Genomic DNA, 17,049 nt, shown 5'->3' on the forward strand with positions numbered 1-17,049 from the left:
TGTAGGGCAATTAATGTATTATGCACCTTTCAGCATATAAAAAGAAAAATGAAATACCCAGGAAAAAACAATGTACACATGAGGATAACATGTAAATTTGACATAAATAATGTCCAAGAGGGGATTTGAAGCCAGTCACCTAACTTTGTGAAGCAACAGCTCTAAGAACTGCACCACTGTACTGGTCTAGCTAATTTGTTGAGCATACATTTTTAAAATACGCAAAACATTAGATATATAAAGCATTTTGTTAATCTAATGCACTGTTACAACACTGTGAAAATAATCTAACAATGGAAAACAATTCAAGTACTGGCTAAGTTTTTAATAGCTACCATAAAAGTTAAAAAACACTATGGTATTTCATGATGTATATTTACTGAGCCTTTGTCACACATGACCTAGAAGTGATGTGAAGTTATTCATTTATGTTAATTTTTTTTTTTAATAAAACCCAGCATGTGGATTTATAATTGACATATTAAAACAACAAAGAAAAAAAATAATAGTATAAACTGTATACTCTCAGGAAGTAGTTTAAGCCTCAATGCTTTGTTGAATCAGGTTAATTAAAAAATAAAATGGTTCCTTCGACTTCTAGTTTATGATACTTACCCAATGATCAAAAAGAGAGACTGATGTGGTCTTTTCAGTAGCCTCCTTAGACACAGGAAATATATTTCAATTCCCACTGACACTTTTAGAAATGTATAAAATACAACTCAAACTCCAATTGATAACATTACAATGTTAACTACAATGATCAAATTGCTCATTAACAGCAAAAGAAATAACACCCACAGAAACAGAGAAGTGCATTTCTGTTCTGCAGCGCACTTTAGGCTTCACTTTTAACTGCAGCTGTTTTCCTAGTTTAGCAGTTCATTGCTTTGCAATATTAAATTAAGAACAACAATCTCCTTAAGACATTTCTATCACCTTTTTCTTCAAGCCAGGTACTAATAATCCTTCTTAAATATTCCTTTAGGTCTTAAGATGTTTCCTCATCTGGCTCATCCTCACTCCCAGCCAGACTGCTATCTGTAGAATCTGCACCATGTGTTAACAAAATATTTTCACCATTTCCTTGTGCTTTTTCTTCTTTGTTACCATTGTCCAGATCTGAACCTTTTAATAATGATGGATCCTTCTTGTTGGTATGTAATTCTTCACTTTTCATGGGTGTAGCCAGGGTTTCTACTTTAGACGTATGGGAACTATCTGTACTAGATTCTTTAACGTCACTTTCAAGGAATGATGTCCAACCTTTCAGTCGCTCCTCTCTCTCTCTAGTTGTTTCTTCAACCTGCATAAAAGATCATAGAAAAATATAAAGAGATGTATAAATGCTTAAAGCCTAAACTGAGTTTCTGCATAGATTAATACTGTACAATGTTTCAACAAATCTATAGGTTTAGCATTAGAATTTTTCTATTACAGAGCACTTCTGATTGGTTTCAGTTTCTTTCAATCTTTTGTGCAAGGATTTCATGCTTTATTGAGTTGCCTAATCTAACAACTTGGCCTCATATTGTTCCAATGCTGATAACACCCATAAATGAAAATCACATTTGGTGAACCAAAGAAAAATGATCTCTCTCACTCAGTATTATCAATGCTCATAAAGCCAGCATCATATTACAAGACATTTCTAGAGAATATCATTTGTAGCGTTTATTTTGCATAAACTTAACAAGTCATGGGCAATTGCCACACAAGCCTATGAGAATAAGTTGCGGGTATAACATCCCCAGTAACTCAATGTGACGGTGCAGGTTGGCTTCCCGCTCCCACTCTTGTTTGGGAGCCTCATGAATCAGACACCGTCAATAGTTATGACCAAGGGGAAGGAGTATAAGTGAACAGGTGCTTTTATTAACAACCAAGTCCAAAAGAACAGTTTTCATAGTGCAGTGCGTAATCCATAATAAATAAATAATCCAATAAAATGAAGGCACTGGTGAATATTAAAAAGTTACAATCAATACTGTAAATCCATTAAAACCAGAGGCTAAAAACAGACAGTCATCAGATCCTTAATGTCCTTTTTACTACAGGATGATCCCAACCCATCTCTTTCTTCATCTCCCCAGCTCACCCATGACTCGCACAACTGGCAGAGACTCAGCAGCTTCGTCCTCAATACCTGATCCCTGTCTTGGCTGCCTCCAAAAGGCTCCTGTCAGACTGCTTGAGGTCAGCCATCCTCACCACACCTGCAGTCATACCTTGGATCCCTGGAGATGTCTTCCGCCATGCCCACCCCACTCCACCCAAATGATTAGTGGGGTGAACCAGCCTCTAGAGTCAAAAATCTACACTCCTTCACAGCGCTCATGATCATGCTGTCTTTCCTCCCTAGCTGGTCGGCTTCCCCTGCCTAAGCCTGCTCTCACAGGTCTTCACTTTTGGGCATGTCTGTCTGATGTCTTGTGTTTGTCATACTTCGACTAAATGGTAAATGGCAGGCTAAGACTGCAGCTGAACTCACCACACTGAGAGGACATTCCTACTGGTGTGGTCAGACAACATATTAATTGGCTGTCAAAATATTCCAGGCTCACAATACTTAGGAATGTTTAAACTATGCTGAAAAGTCTTAAGGCAGTCATGTAATCTTCAAGTCTTAGTTGTTTAACCTGACATCTGTAAGACCATAACTGCAGTTGTTCAAGCTTGACATGCTCTCCAAATCAAAACTTCAGTGTGCTGCTGGCCTAGGATTGTAAACATTCTATAATAGCTAAGAAGACAATTGTTTCAGTACATAGGAAAATAGACCCTTGCTAGTTAAACCTAGGACCCTGCTAAAGCATTCCACCATTACTTGCAAAAAGACTTGGTTTTTCCACCTACACTTCACAGACATTCCTCTAGGTCCATTGGTGACTACAATTGTCCTAATATAAATAAGAATGTGTGCCTGGCAGGCAATGGACTCATACTGAATCCAGGCCCTAGTCCTCCATTGTTATTACTGCTGTTGTTCTGCCCTCCCATGACTCTTTCCAAGAGGACATTAGCATAAAAATGGATGAATGATCACATTTTAACCAAGTCTACAAAGATTACATTAAACTGATCTTTCAAATTAAAAGAAAATTAGTGACAAACTAGTTTACTGGTAGAACCTACAAGAAAATATATTACACTAAAACAAACAAGCACAAAGACAGACACAAACAAGAATGATGTTTAGTATTTTATTTACCTGTTGGGATTGGCTCCAGCAGACCCCCATGACCCTGTAGTTAGGATTCAGCAGGTTGGAAAATGGATGGATGGATGTATTTATACATATAATTTTTTTAAACCTTGGGCGCAAGGAAAATCTAAAGTACATTGTGACTGCAGTGATTCAGAATCAGCATGTTTAAAATAAAGGGATACTTAGCAGACTGATCTGTGGTAACACTAGTGACTATATTTAATATGCTTTGTGGCATATTATCTATAGTAATGAATGACAGATGAGATGGGGTTGTTCATCTCAGACTGCCCTGAAGGCATTTCTGTTTCTTGGCAACAGAGTTTAGAATTTTTTCATTTTTCTTTAATTAGCTAAATGCACAGATACTTGAAGGAATCAGACCTGCTCAAGAAAGAAAAACACAACTCTTGACATTCTGTTTATTTGTGTCTTCTATTAAAAAATTAGAACCATTGTTTTTATCACTATAAAAGATTAGAAAGTAAAACAAAAACAACTATAGGTGGCATTTGTGTACTGGGCAAAAACAAAGGCAAGAAAGAGTACTGAAAATACTATTAATGCCTACAATTTAATATAAAAAGGCATTTTATATGCAAACTAGAATTGAGAAATTTTATATGATGCATACACTGTAATACTATGCATGAGCTATGAATGAGCCTGTCATTAATGGATCAAATTCATTCCTTTGGATTCCCCATTCTCTGCAATGACCAGTTTGCAGTGAACAAAAAAAAAAAAAACACTGACATCAAAGCCTTATATCCAACAGTGTCTTTTCCAATTTTTCATATTTATTATTTTACATTAGGCAGGTCCCTTAAACCAGCAATAAGAAAATATGTCAAGTATTATTTATTTGGTTGAGAAGTACATCCAGTGAATCTACAAGATTCAAAATACATTAGAACTACTGTGGTCCGGTCCTAAAGAATCAGGTTTAAATGAATGGATGGATGGATGGATTGATGTACAAACAACCTCTCAGTTTAATATAAAACGTGACCTAGAAGTCAGTCCTATACTTTGGACAGTTCTATAAAATGTGTTAAATTCTCTGATAAAGTTTGGCTTTTTGGCTTTTCACAAAGAGGCAATCTGTTCTATAAATAATCATTCTCTGAAAATTTAAAATGGTGGTGAGAACCGAGTGATTAAATTGTTCTCTTTACAGTGGGTACGGAAAGTATTCAGACCCCCTTCAATTTTTCACTCTTTGTTATATTGCAGCCATTTGCTAAAATCATTTAAATTATTTTTTCCCTCATTAATGTACACACAGCACCCCATATTGACAGACAAAAAAAAAGAATTTTTGAAATTGTTGCAGATTTATTAAAAAAGAAAAACTGAAATATCACATGGTCCTAAGTATTCAGACCCTTTGCTGTGACACTCATATATTTAACTCAGGTGCTTTCTATTTCTTCTGATCATCCTTGAGATCACCTTCATTTGAGTCCAGCTGTGTTTGATTATACTGATTGGACTTGATTAGTAAAGCCACACACCTGTCTATATAAGACCTTACAGCTCACAATGCATGTCAGAGCAAATGAGAATCATGAGGTCAAAGGAACTGCCTGAAGAGCTCAGAGACAGAATTGTGGCAAGGCACAGATCTGGCCAAGGTTACAAAAAAATTTCTTGTGCACTTATGCTTCCCAAGAGCACAGTGGCCTCCATAATCCTTAAATGGAAGACGTTTGGGACGACCAGAACCCTTCCTAGAGCTGGCCGTCCGGCCAAGCTGAGCTACCGGGTGAAAAGAGCCTTGGTGAGAGAGGTAAAGAAGAACCCAAAGATCACTTTGGCTGAGCTCCAGAGATGCAGTCAGGAGATGTTGTAGAAAGTCAACCATCACTGCAGCCCTCCACCAGTCAGGGCTTTATGGCAGAGTGGCCTGTCGGAAGACTCTCCTCAGTGCAAGACACATGACAGCCCGCATGGAGTTTACTAAAAGACATCTGAAGGACTCTGAGATGGTGAGAAATCAGATTCTCTGGTCTGATGAGACAAAGATAGAACTTTTTGGCCTTAATTCTTTGGCCTTAATTAGACCAGAGTCTTATTTTCTACAATTAATCGTCTGTTAAACCCAGGTAACACAAAGGAATGCCCCCAGAATACTTCCAGTGAAACCTGTGAGAACATTGCTGTATTTTTCAATCAAAAAATGAATGATATTAGAGATAACATAGTATATCTCCCCAACACTGCAGAACCTCCAAAGCCCAGGTACTCCATTATAAACAAATTAAATGCTTTCACCAGGATAGATTTACCTGAATTACATAGTATAATCTCTCAACTGAAACCCTCCACCTGCGTCCTTGACCCATTAGCAACAATTACCAATAATTGACAATATTCTGGACATAGTTAATTCATCATTAGATACGGGGGTCTTCCCAGACTGTCTTAAGACTGCTGTAGTTAAACCCCTGCTCAAGAAAAATAATCTTGACCCCTCAGCCTTTGAAAATTTTAGACCCATCTCTAACCTGCCCTTCTTAAGTAAAATTCTAGAGAAGGCAGTCATTTTGCAATTAAATGACCACCTCAATAAACCTGCTATTCTTGATAAATTTCAGTCAGGCTTCAGAACAAATCACAGCACAGAAACTGCACTGTAGTAGTAAATGACTTGCGGGTAAATGCAGACAGTGGCCATTTATCTGTTCTCATCCTCCTAGATCTGAGTGCCGCATTTGACACCATTGATCACAATATTCTTAGAAATCGCCTTAGTCAATGGGTGGGCCTCTATGGCAGTGTCTTAAATTGGTTTGAATCCTACCTGGCAGGTACAAAATTCTTTGTTAGTTGTGGTAATCACAACTCAAAGACATGATATTCTATATGGTGTTCCACATGGCTCTATCCTGGGTCTTCTGCTTTTCTCAATCTATATGCTTCCGTTAGGTCAGATTATCTCAGGTTACAACGTGAGTTACCACAGCTATGCTGATGACACACAGCTGTACTTATCAATAGCACCTGATGACTCCGACTCTCTCGATTCACTAACACAATGTCTTACTGGTATTTCTGAATGGATGAATAGTAATTTTCTCAAACTAAATAAAGAGAAAACTGAAATTTTGTAATTGGCAATAATGGATTCAATGAGGTTATCAGAAATAAACTTGATGCATTAGGATTAAAAGTTAAGACGGGAGTAAAAAAACTTAGGGGTAACTGTTGACTGTAATCTGAATTTTAAATCACATATTCATCAGACCACTAGGACAACTTTTTTTCACTTAAGAAACATAGCAAAAGTGAGACCTCTTATATCATTGAAAGATGCTGAGAAATTAATTCATGCTTTTGTTTTCAGTAGACTAGATTACTGTAACACACTCCTCTCAGGACTACCCAAAAAAGACATAAATCACTTGCAACGAGTGCAGAATGCAGCTGCTAGAATCCTAACTAGGAAAAGAAAATCTGAACACATTTCTCCAGTTTTGATGTCACTACACTGGTTGCCTGTGTCATTCAGGATTGACTTTAAAATACTGCTTATGGTTTATAAAGCCTTAAATAATCTCGCTCCATCTTATATATCGGAATGTCTGACACGTTATATTCCAAATCGTAACCTTAGATCTTCAAATGAGTGTCTCCTTATAATTCCAAAAGCTAAACTTAAAAGAAGTGGTGAGGCGGCCTTCTGCTGTTATGCACCTAAAATCTGGAATAGCCTGCCAATAGGAATTCACCAGGCAAATACAGTAGAGCACTTTAAAAACTGCTGAAAACACATTACTTTAACATGGCCTTTTATAACTTCACTTTAACTTAATACTGATACTCTGTATGTTCAATTCATCATAATAACTATTCATAGTGGCTCCAAAATCCGTACTGACCCCTACTCTCTCTTCTGTTTTTTTTCCGGTTTCTTTGTGGTGGTGGCCTGCGCCACCACCACCTACTCAAAGCATCATGATGCACCAACATTGATGGACTGAAAGCCAGAAGTCTACGTGACCATCATCATCAAGTCCTTCCATGAAAACCCTAAATACAAAGAGGACTGTTTGATTTATGTTAGGTAGATTGCCCAGAGGGGACTGGGCGGTCTTTTGGTCTGGAATCCCTACAGATTTTATTTTTTCTCCAGCCTCTGGAGTTTTTTGTTTTGTTTTTTCTGTCCACCCTGGCCATCGGACCTTACTTATTCTATGTTAATTAATGTTGACTTATGTTTATTTTTTATTGTGTCTTCTATTTTTCTATTCTTCATTTTGTAAAGCACTTTGAGTTACAATTTTTGTATGAAAATGTGCTATATAAATAAATGTTGTTGTTAATTCTAAGCGGTATGTGTTGAAACAACCAGGCACTGCTCATCACTTGTCCAATACAGTATCCACAGTGAAGCATGGCGGTGGCAGCATCATGCTGTGGGGGGTGTTTTTCAGCTGCAGGGACAGGATGACTGGTTGCAATCGAGGGAAAGATGAATGCGGCCAAGTACAGGGATATCCTGGACAAAAACCTTCTCCAGAGTGCTAAGGACCTCAGACTGGGCAAGGTTTACCTTCCAACAAGACAATGACCCTAAGCACACAGCTAAAATAACGAAGGAGTGGCTTCACAACATCTCTGTGACTGTTCTTGAATGGCCCAGCCAGAGCCCTGACTTAAACCCAATTGAGCATCTCTGGAGAGACCTAAAAATGGCTGTCCACCAACGTTTACCATCCAACCTGACAGAACTGGAGAGGATCTGCAAGGAGGAATGGCAGAGGATCCCCAAATCCAGGTGTGAAAAACTTGTTGCATGTTTCCCAAGAAGACTCGTGGCTGTATTAGCTCAAAAGGGTGCTTCTACTAAATACAGTGCAAAGGGTCTGAATACTTAGGACCATGTGATATTTCAGTTTTTCTTTTTTAATAAATATGCAACAATTTCAAAAAATCTTTTTTTTGTCTGTCAATATGGGATGCTGTGTGTACATTAATGAGGGAAAAAAATTATTTAAATGATTTTAGCAAATGGCTGCAATATAACAGAGTGAAAAATTGAAGGGGGTCTGAATACTTTCCGTACCCGCTGTAGTTCTAAGTATCAATACAGTTCCATGTTCTCTCTTTGGAGCAGTTGTTATTCTAGTCAAACCTGCACATCTGTACCTTTTTGACCATTTGTTTAAAATAAATACAAGCAAAAAAAGAAACAGAAAACTGTATGAAGTTATTAAAGCTCTACATAGATTTGATTAATAAAACAGGTTATTCGCATAATGATATTTATTCTTTTATTTTAGATATTTAACTTCCAAACTGCAGGCTCAGATTTCACCTGCCTTGAATGTCCTCAAACTAAGTTAAACATTTTTGTTGATAAGCTTTTTTTTTTTTTTTGTTTAAAACAGAAGAATCCATGAAGCCTATTAAAAAAAACTCGTAATCCCCAACCACCTTAAATTCCTTCACACCTCTCCATTAGCATCTTTTGTTTTGTAAATGTGTCGATCAACACAAGCAGCCTGCTATCCCATGAAAAAGGGATAAATGAAAAACATTTATATGTTACTTATATAAACGCCACATTGATTGTTGTTTACCTATATTTATTTACTCATCTTCCTACAGCGTAAAGTCACAAGTAGACTGCACAGCGGTATGCTAACCAAGTACATCTACAATGCCATTCCTTATTCAGGAAAAGATCAGTTACGAAAAGTGCATTGGCAGCTTCCACCTGCTGCTACAGACACTTCTGTATGCGAGTGACTCTCTGATCAAACATATAAATGTTTTTCCATGTAAACACCATCAAGAAACAATCACAAATCATATTTTACACAATACCTTGACGAGCTCTGTAAGCCCTGCTATTTTGCTGAAGTACATGCATGTGGTGATTGACTGGCAGGATGACGGCCAACCTGTTGCTGCATCCAAACAGTGCCATCTTTCACCTTCACACCTGGCTGCATTGTTCTTAAGTATGAGTGAATGTTTCTTACGGGGAGGGTTTCTGTTCTGTTTCTCAGATGTAGAACCCTCATCCTCATCTGAGTTCACCTCTGTTATAGCATATCTTTATTTGAAAACTAGCAGTGTCAGATCGGGGGGAGCGTGAACGTGACAGAGAATAAAACTGAATTAAAAAAAACAAAAAAACGCTAACCTTTGCAAGTACGATAAATTTACACCGGCTGTTACAGGCTCAAATCAAATGGATGTATTTATTATATAATAGTAACAATAAGAGAAGCTCACTATTCAAAGAGGTAATTCTGGGAAGAGACTGGTATCGAACCTGCATCCTTTTGATTACGAGTCAGCAGTTCTTACTGCTGCACCACCCAAGCGGCCGTGTCAGTGTCGTACCCTAACCCAATTTCTTTTTCTTCGGTTATACTGTATTCTTGAATAAAGGCACACTTGTTTTGTCATACGTTTACCTTTTGTGAAAGTGTTTACTTGATATTTGGACTTCAGTCTTCACACATTATACATTTAATGTCAAAATTTTGTCATTAGTACTATAACATGAAAAAAGTTACTGTTTTAGCTTCAACATTTCTTGCATTTCTGACAGTTGTACATTTACAGAGATCTTTGTAGACATAGAACACACATGAAATGGAAGTGGTTCCAAATAACAATATACAGGTAAAATTATGTTACAATTAATATCTTCACAATGAAATTTTCATTACAATGAAGTATTTTTATGGTCCCGGCAGTTTCCCCATGACACGAGTCTATAGAAATCTCTTTACTACGAAGTACATTCAGCAGATACTTTCATTACAACAAAGTGACCTTGAAATGCCTCAAATGAATCATCCACAGAGCAGTTAGTTCTGTGGTCGCTGCTCAGTTGCGCACAACAATCACCAAACAGAAACATTTAATATTAAAAAAATAATAATTCTTTCTTCGCACTTTCCTCGTACTGTTTTTTTGCCATTTTTGTTTTTGGTCGTTTTCAGTGATACCTTTTGCTTATTACTCGTCAAAATTTGAAAAACATCCATTGGAATTTAACTCATTGTCACCCTCCTATACAAATGGCAGACATGAAAAAAGACAACAGTTCATATTAGAAAAAAAAACTTTCAAATTTTTGCAGCTCTAGATTACGGCAAAAAAAAGACATTGTTAGTGAATTTGGAATTTCCCCATCGACACTGTCAACTTTCTTGAAAGACCGAGCAAAAAAAGAAGAAAAATCTCGGGTTGCAAATGTATGCGAACTGCTGCATTTGAAGACGCCAAAAAAGCAGTTTTCATGTGGCTCAGTGATGCTCATTCAAGAAACATTCCTATTAATGTGGCACTCATTCAATAAAATGTGAGGTTTCTAAACTCTCTTGGGACCTCCCCCAACAGGACAACATGCCAAAAGCGCCCCGAAGTGTGATCGTCTGTGAAGACTGTTTATCTGTTGCCAGGGCAACAGCAGGCTCACAGCTCTGATGAGGATCGGCACTGAAGCAAACAGAAAAGATCTCAATGGGTGATGCAAGGATCATTGTAAATGCAGGGAACAGTATTACTTGGCCACTAACCTGATCACAACCCTGTCTGATTGCAGTGTCTGTGTTTATAGGAGAGTGGCAGATCCCGCTACAATAAATAACCATGCTGTTCCTGTTTCAACCAGAATAAAGCTGGTTTTGCTAAAGTACTGAGACTCACCCTCGTGTTTTGGGGTATAAGACAGGTACTTATAACGCCCATGCTTCTGCGGCACTTCAGCAGCAGACAAATAATCTTCCACAGATGCGGCGATCGCGCTTCAGGACACACTTAAGCATGACATTCCCATTGGGGGTGGGGGTGGGGGGAATCCCAAAAGAGTTCAGAAACCTCACAATATGAAGAAGAAAAGGATGATTCGGCTTCTGATTGATAATTGTGCTGCCTATAGCATGCTTCCACATTTAGATAATGTTCGCGTTGAATTCCTCCCACCCAATTGCATAGCAGTGCTTCAGCCATTGGGTTTGGGCATCATTCGCACCCTGAAAGTGTATTATCGCAAGGAAATGCTAAGAAAAATTCTTGTCAGCATAACTTGTACACAGGAAAAGATTAAAATTAACGCGTAAGAAGCTATTGAAATGATTGCAAACGCCTGGATGCAAGTTAAAGAAAGCACTATAGGAACAAATACAGAATCTCATTACAATGAAATTTTCATTACAATGAAATCTTTTTTGGGTACCTGGCAGTTCATTATAATGGAATTTTACCTGTATTATTTACCCTATACAATTCCATGCACCTCACACAGATGAGGAGCCTTGAGCTAGGAAAACATTTTCCCCCAAGCTGTGCTGCGGTGATGGGGGATGGGATAGCAGACTGCTTGTGCAGATCAAGACATTTATAAAACAAAAGATGCTAATGGAGAGGTGCAAAGGATTTAAGGTGGCCCGGTATTACAAGTTTTCTGGTATGATTCAGGAATTGTAGTGTTAAGTAACTCATTCGAAGAAATTACGTAACTCGTCCAAACTGATTATTTTTACCCCAATTCTTATTTCAGTAGCTACTTATTTTTCCTGGTATGAAAGCAGGGCTGTGGAGTCGGAGTCGAGGAGTCGGAGACAATTTTGGGTACCTGGAGTCGGAGTCGGCAAAAAGTTAACCGACTCCGACTCCTACTAAATTTAAATGGGAATTAAAAAAGTAAGTTGAAATGGCCCAATTCACAAACAGTCATAATGAACTACTTCTCTGCTGTAAGAATAAAGCCCAATGCATGCAGTGCATAATGGTACCACAAAACGAACTTGTCAAGTAACCATGAAGCATGCTTTTCATTGACTGTATGAGTCACTATATGGGATGTAATGCACAGGTAAGGTGCGGCACTGCTTTCCATTGTGTCGTGTTCCACTGTTACAGGGAACTGTGAACCTAGCCTCAAGCCCCCCATACATTTACAGATGCACTGCCGATTTTTCGGCCGTTCAAAGAGTCATCACGCGTCAAACACCTGAAAAATCATCTGGTGTGTTCTCAGCTCCGTCGGCTCCCCTTCGCTATGCGCTAGTGAAGGGGGCCGAAGGAGCCGAGAACACAGATCTCCCTACCTGTCTCCAGCAGAGGCTCGTTCTGTTGATCAGCTGGCCGGTGAGTGGCACAATGCACTAAACTTCCGGCTGGCTGACAGAGGAGACAGCCACTGCAGCAGACAGAGGCATCACATTACTTTGGATGGGGGCGGTGGTCGAGATTTTCCGCAAGCTGGATCTGCCCGTCCATGTGGACACCCGCAATCTCGCGCGCCAATCAATTGTGTTTGTCTTTAATCTGGCATTATAGTAGAGTGTTGGCTTCCTAGCCAGTAGTTCTGTGGTGAAATAACATGTATGTTGCCTTCCTTTCCTTCAATGAATGTAGAAAATACATTAGCATAGTATATACATACAGAGGAGTCGGAGTCGGAAGATTTAGAAACTGAGGAGTCGGAGTCGGAGCATTTATCTACCGACTCCACAGCCCTGGTATGAAGTTTGGTGAGCCAGAACAGTATAGCCAGCCAATAGTTTCAATCTATTCTACGCTGTTTGGTGCCATTATTGACTTGATTTTAAACTTAAGTTTTTCTTCTATTAACATTTCTACCACTGCCTACAGAATATCATGTTCTGGAAGAAAATTTCTCATAAGTTCTTCTGCGTTTGAAACTCGTTTCAGGACTCAAAAGAACCATGTCAACAATGACCGTCTTCCAACTAGTTCCTCTTCCAGTTCACTGACTTTAACACACATCTTACAGTTCACTTAACTCTATGCCAGGAAACCCACAGGGGGCTTTGTGATATGAACCAGACTGCAACCGGGAAAAAAAATAATAATCTGTTTGAACAAGTTAATACAGAATTTGGCTCCTTACTACTGAAATAACAGTCAGGGAAAAAAACAAAAATAATTTGTTTGAACGAGTTACGTAATTCAGTCAAACAGATTTTATTTAATTTTTTGCTTGACACATATAAAGCTCTGTGGACATTTGCCCAAGCCTTAGACCTATGAACCTGACCCATTTCTAAACAGAGAAATTTTGAAAGTACTAATTCAAGCGTTGCAATTTGGCATAAATTAAACAATAATGTGCAACTCTGCTGGTACTGAAATAAATCTTGGTGTCCTCCTGTGCAATTCCTTTCACCCACAGGAACATGGTTAAAGGAAAATTTTTTTATTAGATATTACTTTTACTATCTAATCATTCAAATATTTACTTCTATTGCCAGGATATCCAGTTCCAAAAGTCATGTTGTTGTTACCTACATAACAGAATTCACAGGAAAGGAGAAGTTGCAACAGATGAGATACAAGTTGAGGATGGAACTAGAGAGACAAAGGAAAATCATGAGCCTGTAAGCTGATGTAAGGACAAGGTTGTTATGCATATGTAGGAAATGTCCACAAATGTCTGCTGAGAACAAAAGCCTATTGTGTACAAGGTGGGATTTAATATTACCACTTTTGGACAACATGGACAGACATTAGCTATAAGAGCACCATCTCTTATAACATTATTAATTGTATTAATGAGGATTTTGAAGACATCATTAAGCTTACATTTCAGAAGAATTACTTCAAAAATCATCACAGAAATAAGCAAACAGATATTTTGATTACACAAAGTATGATGAGTGATTAATGTGGCCTGAAGGCTGTGAGATCACCGTTATCCTGTTAAGGGTGACACATTGATGGACAGTAAAATGCGCACAGGGGTTGGGTGGTCTTTTGGCCTTGGAACCCCCATAGGATTATTTTCTCCAACATCCCTCCAACTGGAATTATTTTCCTGCCCTCCCTACAATCAGACCATAGGGTTTATTACTAAACTGGAAACTATAATGCTCTACTGTTATAAATAACTTTTAGTTTTTTTAGTTTTCTTTTGTAAGTTTGTTTATCCATTATTACTGTAAAGCACTTTGAGCTACTTTCACGTATAAAACATTTTGCGGTTATAACTTTTTATGCTAATACAGCAATTTGCAATTAATTGATATGCAAATGATCACTCTGCACATTGAATTGCCATCACAAAAACTGAAACTACAAATTTTGCAAAATATAACATTTGTGTCACATCCAAACCTTTTGGCCACTACTATACTGTATTTTGACACTTGCCCATAATGTATTTTAACTATGTTGCTATTTCATGTTGAACTACTACTGTTTACAACTAACACTGTTGCAATCACACATGCCGTTTATTGTGAACTGAAAAGAGGACTGGTATTCTTTCCTCAGATGAAAAGTATTAAAAAAAAAAAAAAAAATCCAGAAAAGTTCATAATTCCCCAGTTTCATTCTGTGGTCAAACACATGTTTGCAAAATGCAGAAACTATAATTTGTGAAACCACGAGATCCATTGCTTTAAAGTGGATTTAATAATTTTGTTTCACATTTGTCCTGCTACCCCCAATGCTCACAATTGTTTACAGCAGAGAAAGACGTACATTTTATTTTGGTAAATTGACTAAATGCTTCTTTCAATAAAGCAAGTGTCAGAGAGTATTACCATAATATATCAGTATAACTGCGTGATCATAACTAGATGCCATCATAGGGTATAGTTTTCCATTGTGCTTCAAAACCACTTAATGAATATGAATCACAATTTGGGAGGGGCTTACCTGATAATCTGTCACACCATCCCACAGTTCTGCAGTTAGCTGCCTTCCTCCAAACCAGCGACCATGTAGTGCCAATTTACATCCATCTGCCTGGTCTGGCTCTTTAAATGCTACTGAAGCCACACCATCTGGATGTCTCTGCGGAAAAAAAAGGCTTTAAATACAAAAAAGGACCAATGAAGAAACAAATCGAATTTTACCAAAATAACAACATTATGAACATAAACAAATCAGCACCTCTAATTCATTACAGCATTAAGACCAGAAACATACGCTGACAAACCAAAAGGCTAATAATCTTGGCAGGCAGTGTCGCGGTTAAGGTTTTGGACTTCAAACCCTGAGGTTGTGTGCACAAATCCCACTACTGACCCTTGTGACCATTAGCAAGTCAATTCACCTACCTGTGCTCCAATTAGAAAAACAAGAAAAGCTGACATTTACTTATGGTACCGAAAAGCAAAATGCTGTTATGAAACCATTTTAAAATTTGGGTTTTGTGGTACTTTTCCTGTACCAGTATACCATGCAACCCTAATGGACAGCAACAGTATTTCCAAGAAAAAAAAGGATAATAACAGGATGTGAAGTTGAACAGGTCTTAACTACTTTATGAGTATCAAAGTAATTACAGTCGGCCCTTGTGATTCATAGATCCACCTATACATGGATTTGTCATCAACAATTAAATAATTTTGCAACTTTTATGAGTAGTAGCAATTCGGTTAGTTTGAATTAAAGACAGGACTCTCAACTAATGAGTGAGGAGGACAGGTAGATCTTCAAGTCAAAGGAACAGCATTGTGGGAATTGCATCTTTCCTGTTTACCACGAATACAAAATTTGTAGGAAGCGACTGTTAATATTTTAGCAAAAAATTCACACATTTTGACCACACAAATGAATATTGGCCATGTGGATTATGCAATAAGAGTTAGCAGTATTTTTTTTCTTTTTCTGATAGACGTTTTACACATCATTAGTCATTGTCAAAAATTAGTCACTGCCGACCACCGTAGAGCTTGAATGTTAAAGATGTACGTTCTCTACAAAAACATGAGATTAAAAATTGTTCTTGCTCACTCCTACAAACTACATGGGGTTAGTAACATGTATTTTTTTAAATGTCTTTTTTGGATGGAGTATTCCTTTAATGAATCAAGTAAGCTATATCAAGAACAAAATAGCAGTAAATCCTTGAAGCAGTTTCTGCAGCTACACCAGTGGCATAAAGATTCTGTGTGTTGCTGTTGCAGTAAAGTACAGTATATGATACAGTAATTACATATTTTAGTTCTTTGGTGTTATATTTATAACTGTACTGTATTGCTCTAGAATGTGTTAAATAACCCCGTATGGATCCCCAAATCCAGGTGTGAAAAACTTGTTGCATCTTTCCCAAGAAGACTCATGGCTGTATTAGCTCAAAAGGGTGCTTCTACTAAATACTGAGCAAATGGTCTGAATACTTAGGACCATGTGATATTTCAGTTTTTCTTTTTTAATAAATCTGCAACAATTTCAAAAATTCTTTTTTGGTCTGTCAATATGGGGTGCTGTGTGTACATTAATGAGGGAAAAAAATAATTTAAATGATTTTAGCAAATGGCTGCAATATAACAAAGAGTGAAAAATTGAAGGGGGTCTGAATACTTTCCGTACCCACTGTAAATTTAGGTTTTGACATTAAACACGAGATTCTCCTTTGCTAGTTATTTATTATTGTACAATTATTTCATATTTAGCTAATATAATTTACTCTCTATAGGAATGGTAAAGTACATGTCAGCAATGAGTTCTAGGTACCTTTCTTTAACATCACAAAACAACATGTCTTTGGATATTCTGTGAGAGAAAATACAGGAGTATAAGCTAACACTCTCTTCTTGGTACTGTTCCAGGAGCCACATTTCAAATTTTTAAAATAGGACCATTTGCTGAATATAACAGTCCAAGAGCTACTGACATAAAGGTATAAAAAACAAAAAGTCAGTGACTTCCACATATTTCAAGTCTATATTCTCATTTAACTATCTGAAATTTAAGCATCTATCCAAAGGCTTGTGGAAATAATTACAAATTTTCCACAAATACTTTTTCTCACCTGGTGAACACCGAAGTATAGTATCACAAAGCTATCTGTAACATACAATTTAAATGACTGAAATCTCCATAATAAAATTCAG

The 17,049-nt window shown here is 37.5% G+C and overlaps 1 protein-coding gene across 2 annotated transcripts in view; it reads right to left on the reverse strand.

The window, feature by feature from the left end:
- Nucleotides 1-17,049, reverse strand: part of htatsf1 (HIV-1 Tat specific factor 1) — an 80,313-nt gene continuing 63,264 nt past the window's right edge. For both annotated transcript variants that reach the window (XM_039766182.1, XM_039766183.1), the window contains exons 9-10: nucleotides 14,864-15,001; nucleotides 1-1,306 (exon numbers count right to left, since the gene is read on the reverse strand). In XM_039766182.1, the coding sequence (XP_039622116.1) occupies nucleotides 992-1,306; nucleotides 14,864-15,001 (453 nt within the window). In that variant the 3' untranslated portion in view covers nucleotides 1-991. The remainder of the gene's footprint in view (nucleotides 1,307-14,863; nucleotides 15,002-17,049) is intronic.

The sequence above is a fragment of the Polypterus senegalus genome, chromosome 10 (genome assembly GCF_016835505.1).
Source record: "Polypterus senegalus isolate Bchr_013 chromosome 10, ASM1683550v1, whole genome shotgun sequence".
Taxonomy (NCBI): domain Eukaryota; kingdom Metazoa; phylum Chordata; class Cladistia; order Polypteriformes; family Polypteridae; genus Polypterus; species Polypterus senegalus.